General features: G+C 31.9%; 1 protein-coding gene across 1 annotated transcript in view; it reads right to left on the bottom strand.

The window, feature by feature from the left end:
• The window catches only part of EHBP1 (EH domain binding protein 1), a 331,743-nt gene that overhangs the window by 930 nt on the left and 317,950 nt on the right, over positions 1–12,863 (bottom strand). The window contains exons 20-21 of the mRNA XM_061210795.1: positions 7,055–7,154; positions 5,861–5,934 (exon numbers count right to left, since the gene is read on the bottom strand). Coding sequence (XP_061066778.1) covers positions 5,861–5,934; positions 7,055–7,154 — 174 coding nt within the window. The remainder of the gene's footprint in view (positions 1–5,860; positions 5,935–7,054; positions 7,155–12,863) is intronic.

Below are 12,863 nucleotides of genomic sequence, written 5' to 3'. Positions count from 1 at the left end.
GAGAACCTATCCTCCTCCCCCACCCCCATGCTCACCCCATACAGCCCATTCTTCGCTAATTTCCTCTTCGCTCTATTTTAGCAGTTGGATGTATCTCACACTGGGCGCCATATGCTTCACAATAACTTTAAAAGTAGTGAATCGGCTAATTAGCATTTTTCTTTGAAGTAAAAAATAAATTTGCTCTGCAACATTACACTGCAGCTCTCGATCGCATCACAGCCAGTTTTCTTTTGGAGAGGTTTGCTGCGTGGTTTCAAATCAAAGCACTTTTGCAAAGGAAAAATTACATACTTCTTTTTGAAACCCCGGTTGGAAAATCCGATGGGCAATGCTCCTTCCATGGGAATGGGCAGTTTTTTGAAGGTTTTAGGCCCCAATAATATATTTCCTAATCATTGCTGGTCTGATAATTTCCTTAAGATGAGCAGCAGTTTCGTTTAATAAAAACAGGACCAAATCGAACATTTAAAGCACTTTTGAAACCAAAGCCAACTGCTCTCTGGCCAGACTGTAAGGGCTTGTAGCTGTCAATCAACCCCCAGTCTACCCCGCCTCCCTCATTAGGAAGGTAAACAATGAAAAGAAGAAGTAGATGATGAGGCAGATAGCCGAACAAATGAGGACCTAGAGGGAAACAGGACACCAGCTTAAAAAAAAAAAATACCCTGGCCACTGACTCATGTAGCCCCCTCCCCCAGCAAATGCACTTTCCAAAAAACAGAGAGGAGTGCAATCCTTTCTGGTTTCTCTCTTCTCTCTCCATTGCCCTGGGCAATCATGTTAAAACTCACATGGCTGGTGCTTATTCAGATAAACCCAACAATGCACACCGCTGGTTACCATGTGAATCTTCACAAACCACACAAGAATGTGCTGGTTCAAATCCCCCCGACCCCCTCCAAAGCAAAATTTATTCAAGACAGCAAACTGCTCAGCAGCTTTATGAAAGCAAATGGAGCTAGAGGGAATTCTATCTTGTATTTACAAATTAAAAATTAGATGCATCATCATGCAATAAAGGTTAGAATAGCAGCAAAAAGCTAGAATAATTTATTCTATTTTATCACTATTCCTTTCATTACAAGCTCGAATACATACACACATATATATTAAACATGCCATATATTAATTACCCACATTCGATACAAAACATCACAAATAAGTACATTAAATAATTGGTCACATTACATTCTTATTTAAAAAGAAGTGAAGTATTCTATTGCATAGAGAGGAATAAAGAAACTATTGCTATGGAAAGTTTTTTTCTTAATGTAAGAATTTAAAAAATAATAATGAAACAGCAAAATTGGAGAAAAGCCATATCTATCACAATTTTACTCCTTGGATTTAAATGCAACCGAGGTCAGGAATGCTGGACAATTTTCTAATCTGGTTCTTGTTCTTAATCAGTTTCATTCTACACAGCAGATAAATTAATAGACTCTCCAGGTTGGAAAGATCTTAAAGGTCATCTAGTCTAATTTCAGGTAACTGTAGTTCTAGAAATATTAACTCAGAGAAAAACCTGCTAAATTTGTAAAAGATTTGTAACTAAATTTTATAATTATTAAGATTACCAATTTTGATGAATATGGATTTTTCCATTTCCAATCTCAAGAAATCATTCTGATTATAAGCTTAATTTATAATTCTTTACTTCCAAAACATTTTGATAAGAGCTTTACTACTGGGAAATAAAATTTCTCCACTGTAAACTTAAAAAATATAATTAAGTTGAAAATTACAAAATTTTTTAAAGAAAAAATAAATTTTAATGACACATAATCTTCTTGATTAAATTATTCCTTCCCTATACTTGACCAGTCACTTTTAAGGTTTTAATTAATAATTAGAAATATCAAGATTTCTTTAATTTTTTTAAAAATAAGGTTTTAACAATATGGATAAGAGAGGAAACAATTTTATATTTTTAATCCCTTAAGTATTGAATAATTTAAAAACTCTTAACCTTTTCCTAGCTCAATAGTGACATTTCACATAACTGTAACAAAAACATTTTTAAGTTATGAATATTTAGGTAATTTTCATCATCTCACAAATTTAACTGACATTAGAATTTTAAATGTTTCAGCATAAATTTATAGGATTTTTCATATTAAATTTGTCATTACTACATTAATATCTATCTACAAAGAATTAGTCAATGTGGAGAAAATAGCTATGCGCAGTGAGTAGATTTTACACTAGCAAAACTACTTTTACTTTGGATTTGCTTTCTCACAGGAGTAACTTTATACACATTCACACACACATTTGAATGCTAATTTGGGAAATTAAGTAAACTATTTTGATGACTTAAAAAATTTTGATAACACCTTTAAAACTGATCAAGATTCACATTTGTATGTTCAAGGTCTACATTTAAAAATTTAAAAATCCCTCTTTAAATAGCTTCACCTAGATGCAATGTCATGTTTTAAAAGCCTGAATGTAAGTTTATGTGTTACTTGTTATACATTTTAAGAAAGGATTACTCACCTATAACAGCTAGCTAGATGCACTGACTTTGGCTTGGACAGACTACAATGTGGGTTCTGATTAATTTAAAGATTCCAGTGTACTTTTGCTACAAAAGCCATATCCTCTCACAACAAATAGGATTAAGTTTTGATGCTGCATTTGAGCCAAAGTGTTAAAATAAAGAGATTCTGTTTATGTCTATCTGCACTGAGCTGTTTTGTTAATCTAAAAAACTCTTTTTTTATATATAGGGCCAATTATTCATTCCCTGATTCAGTTTATTTGCTGAAGTTGATAATTACCTTGGAAAAAAGGCAAAAGAAATACCTATAAACACTTTAATAGAAAGGACCTAAAGTTCTTGTAGTAAACCTTCAACCTTGCCACTATAAATAAGCCTGGCACTTTGATGAAAATTAACACTAGTTTTGTAAAGAGCACATTGGGGGATTGCAGTCAAGTCTTATCTTTAGTTCCAGTCAACTAGCAATCCTGAAAGAGTTTGCATCATCATCAGAGCAGGCCATTTGATAGGATTCTACTGCTGTACCTAATCAATCTATGGAAGACTGTGGCTGTGCTGTGTAACAAAGCTAAAATAGATTTACAAATGGGGTTTTAGGGGATAAGCTCCTCCACAGGATTACATATTGATTTTAAATATAAAAAGCTTATCATATAAGCCATAACTACAAAAATAGTGAACCTATGCATAAATCCCTTTAGAAGAGCACCCACTTCAAACTCTAAGCCAAGAATAAATCAAGATGTACAAAATCCTAGAGAAGATCCATTTCTTGTGCAGAAAATGAACACACCACTTTCCAAAAGCCCACCCCAATGTGTGCAGAAATGAATTTATCTTTCCTGAGGGGGCATTAAATAATCTGGAACAAAAAAACTATAGGAAAAGTATCTGAAAGATGTTAGCTTAAGGGATCCTACAACTTAGCTCAGTAGAGTGAAACTCCTACAATGAAAACACCTCAGGGGAAAAAAAAAGGCCAAAGTGATTATGGATTCTCAGAAGAATGGATATATTGAATGTTATTATTATTATTATTTTGCTCTCAAACTAAGTTGTTAATACTTCTTTCACTGGGCTATGACTATTAATATTCTGTGCTTTTCTCCTAGTTAATGGTTTCAGTAGCAGATTATTCAAAAATATTTTAGTTTATTTATTATGAAAACCATCTTATGGCTACTAAGTAGAAGAGATGGGAAAGAAAAGAGGAAGGGACTTTAAAACAAAGGAAAGCAAAACAAAACCAATTAGTGTTGCCTGTTCATGTGTTTTTCTGTGGTGTTTTAACACTCTGAAAGACTACTGAATGTGTGTCCATTCTAAGGGCTGGCTCAGAGGATACTGTCTTCAAAGAACTGATGATCACGATGCTCAGTATCTCTCTAGGACAGCCCAGGCCACATATTGCCCAGGCTAATGGGACAGGCCTCTCTCTGAGAAAGTGTCTTTATTTGTAATCAACAGGCTGCTTCTTTCCTCAAGTCTCTTTCCCCCCCCTCAACCAGCAACAGAAACTGGCTGAGAGATTTAAGGCACAATCACATATGGGACAATAGTATTAATTAAAAAATAGAACAAAACCACAAAAAATTAACAATTGTATTAAAGGTGTCTGAAAAGAAAAACATTAATTTTTTTTCTCTTCTTCAAAAATATTACTTTCTACTGCTCTTCCATGTGTACAAGGCGAGCCGGCAGAAAAATGTTATATTATTTAAGACTGTCGGTCTATTATATAGGGATAGGATGGCCAATGAAACTGGGATGTTTTATATGTATTATGGCCCTCCTTTAAAGATGGTACTATTTGGTAATAATACTGGTTTTGGGATAGAAGCAATATCTGCCTTAAAAGTCAACTGTATTGTATCAAGCTGTATCTTAGGGATGATTTAACTTACTATACATGAGAAAGTAAAGTTTTAAACATTGTAATACTCTGTATTGAGCATAATATATAATGAATCTATAAAGAATAAATTGTATAATGAGTTACACATACTATGTACAAACACATTTTATATTATACATACATATATATATACCATATAAATAGTATTTGCTATACCTACTTTTCAAATGACTATTTAGCTTTCCAATCTCTTTTAAAGACTATACCATGACTACAAAAATTATATCAAGAGGAAAAATACCATTTAGTATATTTGTGCATTTTATTCAGTGTCAAGTTTCACAGAACTTCTTAAATAATTTTGACAAATTTTAGAGTCATTATTAGTGATATAATTTGATAGCCACTTTAAGGAAATTAGCTGTCTGAAAGCCTTTTAAATAAAGTAAATCTAATTTCTAAATTAGGATATACAAATGTTGTTACTCATATTTATCAAATGAGATTAGGAATATAAAAGTAAGAATAAAACTTCTATAAATGTATAAGATACTATTTAGATAAACAGCATGTATTTTATTTACTAACAATATTAATTAAAATATTTAAAAACATATGGTTTCATTTGGCTTTCTCTTACAAACTTAAATTCCCAGTTTCTGAACTAATTAGAATTGACTTCTTATGGATCAGGTACCTTATCAGGTGAAGAAAGAAATTACAATGGACAGTCAATGCGTTAAGAGGTCAATACAGAATAGGAAAATCAATTTGCATTGATTAGACTAAAGGTCCATTTTACAGAGCCCAAAGGATTAGCTTTTAAGTGGACATCTTTGAACTATAAGACATTTTCAACTAAGAGGTATAAGGAGAACAGAGAATTTTTAAAAAAATAAGCATATATAGTAAATGCCATAGTTAAGCTAGCTGATGTTTATTGATATTATGAACCATGCTTAGGATTACTATATATGTAATTCATCTAAAAGCTTTATATAAAGTGTGAAAGTGTTGTATTTATCTCATATGCTGGAATCTTTGCCTGATTATTCACTTAATGGGAGCTGGAATCTTAAGAACTATAGCAGACTGGACAGTTACATATTTGTGTTGACATCAATTAAATATTAAGGTAAAATTTAGAGTATGAATGTGAAAAATCAAAATGATAGATCTTTCTCAAACCACTTTAACTTGCACATAGTAAAATGTAATGAAATCATTTAACTAGTTATATTTTCCATTTAATGGACATTTAAGCTTACAGACAAAAGTTAAGACAATTTTATGTTTAATAGCAAGCATAACGATGATCTGAATTAGGGTCCTTAGGTTTTACATGACTATTGGTTTCTGACTCTAAGGCATTTATTTGCAATTCCTGTAGGTCCTTAGTCAGACCACACCTAGTGAGACCAGAAGTGTATTACACTCTTTAAATCTCTTTGACAACTGACACCTCACACACCTCATTCGGCCATGGCATCTCTTACCTTCAATGGCTAGCATTGCCCGCAATTCCCGATTCAGCAGCTCATATCGTCGTTCTAAATCATGTTCTTTTTCCCTAGGCAAGTTGCAAAAGTTCATCAATATGCTAATTACTAAATCATTAAACACTTAAAAGAACCTTTAGCTTACATTGATTTTAGGACTCATAACTGACTGTTCTCTTTAACTTTAAGCCACTCAAAACAAATGATACACAAACCTAAAACCTTCCTCAGGTTGAATATTTAATAGTGCTACTATTTTTCTCCTTCAATTTTGAATTGCACAGAAGTATATTTTAATCTGTGGATAAGTAGCCTCAATCTTCAATGCTTCTTGTATTAAGTGCCAGGTATAAGGTTATTTTGTAGAATATTTTTCATAATTCGCAATAAACACTTTTTTGTCTAGAACTCCGTGTGAAAAGAGTACAAGAAACATGAAAGTACCACCAGTGAAAATTTAATATAGAGACAATTAAAAAGGCAAGATTAGTTAAGTTCTGCGCTTCTTCATAACTCCTTTATCAAGTTCAGGCATGGCAGAAATGACAAAAATAGAGGTTTTCACTAAAATAAAACATGTAAGCCTGCTTCTTCCCACACTCGGTGGCATAATATAAGAACATTGTTAGTGAGAAAAAGGAACAAGCATTAAGTCCTATGTGAACTAAATGCTAAAGACTGAAAATGCTTACATTTGGTCTAGTCTCCATTTTACTGTAATTCTTGCAATCATAAAAAGGTCACTGCTGTGTAAATTATCTTTTATCCCAAAATTTAGGGTAACATCATTTGTAGAATACAAAGTTACTTTTATCCTTATTAAGACTTATTTTAATTTTTAACTGAAAATTTGATGTTAAATAAACTTCAATTTTATTTCTTTTCCCACTAAATATAAACCAAACATCCTTTCTGTGCACAAGTGATTTCTTAAACACAAAAATTGTTTATATTACTTGGCTTTCTATATAATAAATACATTTTTTCAGTATCTAACACTCTCAAATTCTTACTCTTCAGATAAAAATTGGTTATATACTATTTTTAATTTTATTTTTATATAAAATATAATCTCTAAGGAAAGAAAAAAAATTAAGCCTAATAAGTATGAAACCCCCAAAAAAGACAATGATGGAAAGCCTAAGATTCATCAGTGTTGTAGGAAAAACAAGCAAAGTCGTAAGTACTTACAGGAGAGAGAGCTGGTTCATTCTCCTTATTAAGGCGTTTTTCTTATTAACTAACATAAACCACTCCTGCATCATAGCTTCTTCTTCTTCTGTGTTCCTTCCTATAATTTAGGAAGAGTTATTTCTTATTCTATTGACATTTACAAGCCAAATAATAGTTCAGCACAAGTGTTTTGTTTTTTTCTTTTTAACACGAAACATATTTTAGCTACCCCAACAGTACAAGTTAAACTGTTTCTAACAACATCAGATTAAAGTCCAAGGCCTGAAAAAAGAAATCAATATTTAAAAATTCATAAGCCAATCTCTAAAGCTGCTATTATTCAGCTTGTATATTTCGGTCCCCCGAACATATTTACAGATCATACTAATGAGTACAATACTAACACTAAGTACAGTTAAAAAAAAAAAAAAAAAAGTGTTCCAACTTTTAAATCCTCCCCAGAGGCTGACTTGTTATTATGTTTCAGTGAGGAACTCGTGGTGCTGACAGACATACGGTCATGATAAAAATAAATTAATGAATTAAAAACCACATTAAAAAATCATTATGAGAATTATAAGACTACCAGTAAGGTCAGAGAAGTCAATAGATTTTGTGAGAGCTTCCAGCTGTAACAACTTGCTTTTTTTCTTATTTTCCTCCCCCAAAGCACACTAAAGGTATACATACATATACCATTGCAGAACTCATCATCCCTAACAGGGTAAACACTTGCAAATTATTTTAAATACATTGTAAATGACCAGGCTACAAAAATACTTAGAGCTATCTGTGAAACAACATGATGAACATAATAATGTTCAGTAAATGAGAAAACATTTGAGCAGAGAGATGATTTAAAATTTTAGATTATAAATTTACTGATTGTACATTTAAAATTCATTTTCCCTAATACCCATTCCATCATCTGTACCACCCCTCCCCTCAAAAGGCCAGTATATCAAGGATTATAACATATAGCATATATTTGGTATTGTTCATGCAGAAGTAGGCCGCAATCATACTCAAGAAAAATATTAATTCCCCAACCCTCTTCCTTCCTCTCCCTTCAAATTGTATCTAGTCAAATTTACAATTCTTTGACTTTTTTTTTCTGAATTTCGCCCATGATTGGTTTACTGTTTTGCTAGGCCATTATTTAATACTTCAGTCCAACTTCTAGATAGATTCATAGGGTTAACTTAAATATCTACTAAAAAATTAAATATCCCAGGCGAAGACTAAATAGCCTAGTCAATTTCCTAAGTTTTATTTTCTTCTTAAGTGAGATATTTTCTTTTAACTTTCAAACACACTACCAGTCCATTAAAAAATATTCAAACAATACAGAGGTATAATTGAGTAAAAAGTCAAGGCCTCTTTCACCACCCCCACCCTCTCCAATTCCCCCATCCACCTCCCTTCTCCAGAAGTACTATTGCAGTTTAGCGTATCTTCTTCCAGACCACATACGTAGCTATGTCTATCACATACAGGTATATACCTTATCTGGACACATACAGGTTTCTTTAACATAAGGACCCTGTGATTTGTTGTTGTCATGCTGTTTGAAGATCTATTTCATTCTTTTTTAATACTTGCATAAATTATGGATGAACCATAATTTATTTAACTGTTTCCACATTAACAGAAATTTGAAAAAATCTTTAGAATGAAAATCTAAAATAAAGAGCTGATCTGTGTGCAAAAGATTAAACATGTATTTCTAAGCATCCCTGTAAAATAGATATCTGTTGTTCATTATTAGGGAAAATAGTGAGAGGATATGTGCTTTCATTAAAGTCTGTTAAACTTTATGGTATGAAGCAGATCTAGGATAGATTCTTTGAGTATGAACAAAAGTCTTTATTGTTTTACAGCATTTTTAATCTGTCTTTTAGGGTAGCTGGTTTTGTATTCACTTTGGACCATGTGATGTCTTGACACTGGTCATGTGATATATAGGCTGCGATAGGCACAAATCCCTGGGTAGCAACAAAAGAAGAAAGAGTAAAAAGAAAAAGCTGAGAAAAAGCTTGCAATTTGGAAAAAGGCCAATTGTACCCTGGTGAAGGCCTTTTTGATCACTGAAATGACACATGTGTGCCATATTAATAGGTGCAGTTTTTATGATATTTTGTTTTCTGATTAAAGACTTAATTCTTGCATTCATAACCTAAGTGGTCTCTAAAAATATACACATATTAAAACTTTGTTTTGAGTTTAACCTAACCTGTAATTGAGGCTTTCAGGCAATAAGACTAGAAGCAACTAGCCTATTTTTAAATTAGCATCATTTTCTTCAATGGAAGACTGCTTCCTTGAGAATAACAATATTGATGTGGTACTGTGTTATTTTAAGTTTAACTCATGCCTATGATTTCTACATAAGAATAAAAGATCCACCTCCCCTAATTGTTAGGAAATGAGAAGAGTCTCATGTTTAAAAAGGGAATAAGCCAAACAATAAGAAATATTTAAAGACATATTATTCAGTGCTACATAGGTTATATAAATTAACTGAAAAAAACATATTTGAGGTTAAATCAATTCTGTATCACTAACTCCTTATCTGAGATAGTACACAGTGATGGAAACCTATACTTAGCCTAGTAATAAAAAAATTAAATTTTCTTCTAATACATCATTACACTATTGTTTTTAGGGATTTAAAATTTTTTTAATTTAAAAAGCTTTTAAAAGCCAGTAAGTTGAACCATTACAAATTAATCCTGACTTTAATAACTGGTTAAAGACCCCTTTAGCTTTATAAGTAACAAAAAATATTAAAGCCTGTGATCACAGTGAGCTTTTCTCATTTCTCCTCTAACCATTTGTTATTTAATCCAATACTAGTAATCCAATTTGTCCATCAGACTTTTAAAGGGCAGAATGCAACTTCCTCAGCTTAGACACTTTTCAAAGTACAATATATTTTTCAAATGAATGCTGGATGTTTCATTTTTCCCAACTATTCCTAGCTCTAATGCATGAGGAAAAAAAGAACAAGATGAACATTGTTCATACTGATTAAGTAAGAGCTCATTAAAGAGCTGTCAGTGCGGTACTTTGAATATGCATGAAGCATATAATCAGATCTAGTACCGTCACTAGAGGAGAATACGGTAAGTACAAAGGATTGATTTAATTACTTAGAGTGGGCTGTGGTGGTAAAGCAGTCTTGTTAGTGCAAAAAGAAAAAGAGGTTGTATTCTGGCACTGTTAGAAAAAAGGCAGTTTTAGCTTCTGACACAATACATAATCTCAGAATAAAGCACTTTACATTGTAGCTTAAAATGAAGATTGTCATTATTTTATAAAATGGCCATAAATCATTTTATCGTGTTTAAACTCACCTAGTTAACTACCTCTCTTTCAAAATTATCTTTAATTTGTAATCACAACTACAATTTTATCACCTTAGAGTCAATACTGATACTTTAAATCTTAAAATTTTTTTCAGTTTCATGAAAAGTTCAAGACCTATATTATTGAAGACCATTTTGAAATTTAAAAAATGACAAAATACTACAGTTCAGTACACAGTGACTAAAATGTGAAAGCATGGCTGGGTTGCTAAACTATATTTTAAAACAGAGTGCCTCATGTTTATTATAAATATACTACTAATAAAAACATCACCTCAACATTTTAAAGTATTGACTAATACAGTCTCTGGTAATGTTTTTTTCTACTTTGTTTCCTTAAAGAATTCTGTTTTTTATTTTGCCTTGTGGAATGTAACGTCTTTCTGACATCACAATCTCTTATTGTCAGTTTTTTCTTCTAATCAATTATTATAGCTGAGCATGATTTATAAAAATTATTAAATAATGAAGAGTAATGAAAATAGCAGGAAAAGTAATATGTAAATATGACTTCAAATCATTCTTCCTATCACATAGTTAACAAAAACCACTTAACACAAAGCAGCATAATATAGCACTACATGTAGTACAAATACTTAATAAATGTTGGTTGACAACTGCCTTTATATTCCATCTCCTCCCTCCCAAAATGATTTAAAGTTAAGATTTAATTTCACTTAAGAATTCATTTCTTCACCCAGGAATATGTATGTAGTTTTCATTTGTTTTTTCCAAAGCAGCATTTTCAATGTAAATTTTAAAGTGAACAAGAGGAAAGTGATGTTAAAAACCTGAAATTATGAGTTATATTTTCAAAAACTGTCTGCTAGTTAACTTTTCCTAATTAATCTTTCACCATAAGCTTATTGTCTTATTGTCTTATTTAGAAAGATATATTTTCAGATGGTGCATTCTTATATAAATGCAAAATAAGGAACAATACAATTTTAGCTGAAAAGAAGAGGAATTCAATGGGAAACAATGAAAACACAGAGATGAAGGCACTGTTGAAACATATACACTAATTCAAGATTTTCTACTATGAAAACATTAAATAATGCTGAAATCTTGCCATAGCTCCATAGTGGAGATGGCTGACTAGTGATCACGTATGGCCCTTAAAGGACACAACATAGCAAAGACAAACCAAACATAAAACAACAAAGTTGCCATTACAAATTGTCCCTATGGTATGATTACACATATATGATGACCTCTGAAAGATTTAGTATGTTACACCAGAGATACACATGAAGGTATCAAACTAACTGATACTGGACAAACATATTTTAATAACAAAGGAGGTGAAGTCTGGTAGATTTACTTAATGGATGAGAAAGATTAACTTACTGCAGTTATATAGGGTCATGGGCACATGAACTCCAAAGCCAACATCATTACAGGACTCCAGTGCTCCAGTTTTAGAAAATATTTTAAGCTTAGGAAATAGAGCTTTATTATGAAAACAAATTTTACTATATGAGCAAACAGTTGATAAATGTTTCTACACTAAGAAAATCCTCTAACAGCAATCAACGTAAATGAAGAATCTCATAATCCTTATTGATATCTTCAGCAATTGTCTTAAAACTATTTGGTCAGCATGATATATTTGTTATAGTATTAAGAATATAAACTTTGGGGGAAAATCCTGTCTCCTTTTGTTGAAGTAAAATAAAAACTAACACATTCTCTCAAAATAAACACATCTTTTATTTACCCATTTAGTAAAACAGAATGTGGGGAGAGATTCAGGGCAACATCTCTCTACAGATAAATTTTGACAGACTTCTATGGACATACCTATGCAGGAGGAGGTATAGACAACTTCACCAAAGCTCTTCCTCCTTAGACTTATACAAAAGAAAATGCTATTTCTAAAGGCCAGAAATTAACAGCAATCTTCTTGTGCCAACTTCTTAATAGAGTCTGAACAGACTTTTTATGCCAAAGGTAAGTGCTTAATTTCTCAAAAGGTAAATTTAGCACAAACTTAATATAGTAAAAAAATAAAGTAAAAAGTATGAAAGTAATCATCATGGGAAAATTCACGACCAATAAAATTCTTTGTATTTACTTACAGTCTAGTATATTTAAAAAATTACATGTGGGATGGAGTTGCTTCCATAACTTTTCAGTGCTCTTAGCCTTTAAAAGTATTAATATGACCCACATTTCAGGTAATGCATGACTATCTTGACTATTGACAGATAGACATTTGGCTGAAGTCAAAACACTCAGAACAGAACTCTGAAACTGTATTTATTTTTCAAGTTGCATTTAACATATTTTGTAAAGTGGGATAAAATACAGTGATTCACTTTTATATGCATCATTCAACGAAACAGACTACTGTCTACTTGGAGGATCAACTGGGCATCCTCCAATAAGGGGAAAACTTGAATTGTGAGCCACACTTACAGATGGATAGCTTCCCCTGCCAGTTCTCCCCTCTCTTG

This window comes from Eubalaena glacialis, chromosome 14, assembly GCF_028564815.1.
Source record: "Eubalaena glacialis isolate mEubGla1 chromosome 14, mEubGla1.1.hap2.+ XY, whole genome shotgun sequence".
In the NCBI taxonomy this organism is placed as follows: domain Eukaryota; kingdom Metazoa; phylum Chordata; class Mammalia; order Artiodactyla; family Balaenidae; genus Eubalaena; species Eubalaena glacialis.
Note: the sequence above shows the minus strand (reverse complement) of the source record. Positions and strands in the feature narration are given on the sequence as shown.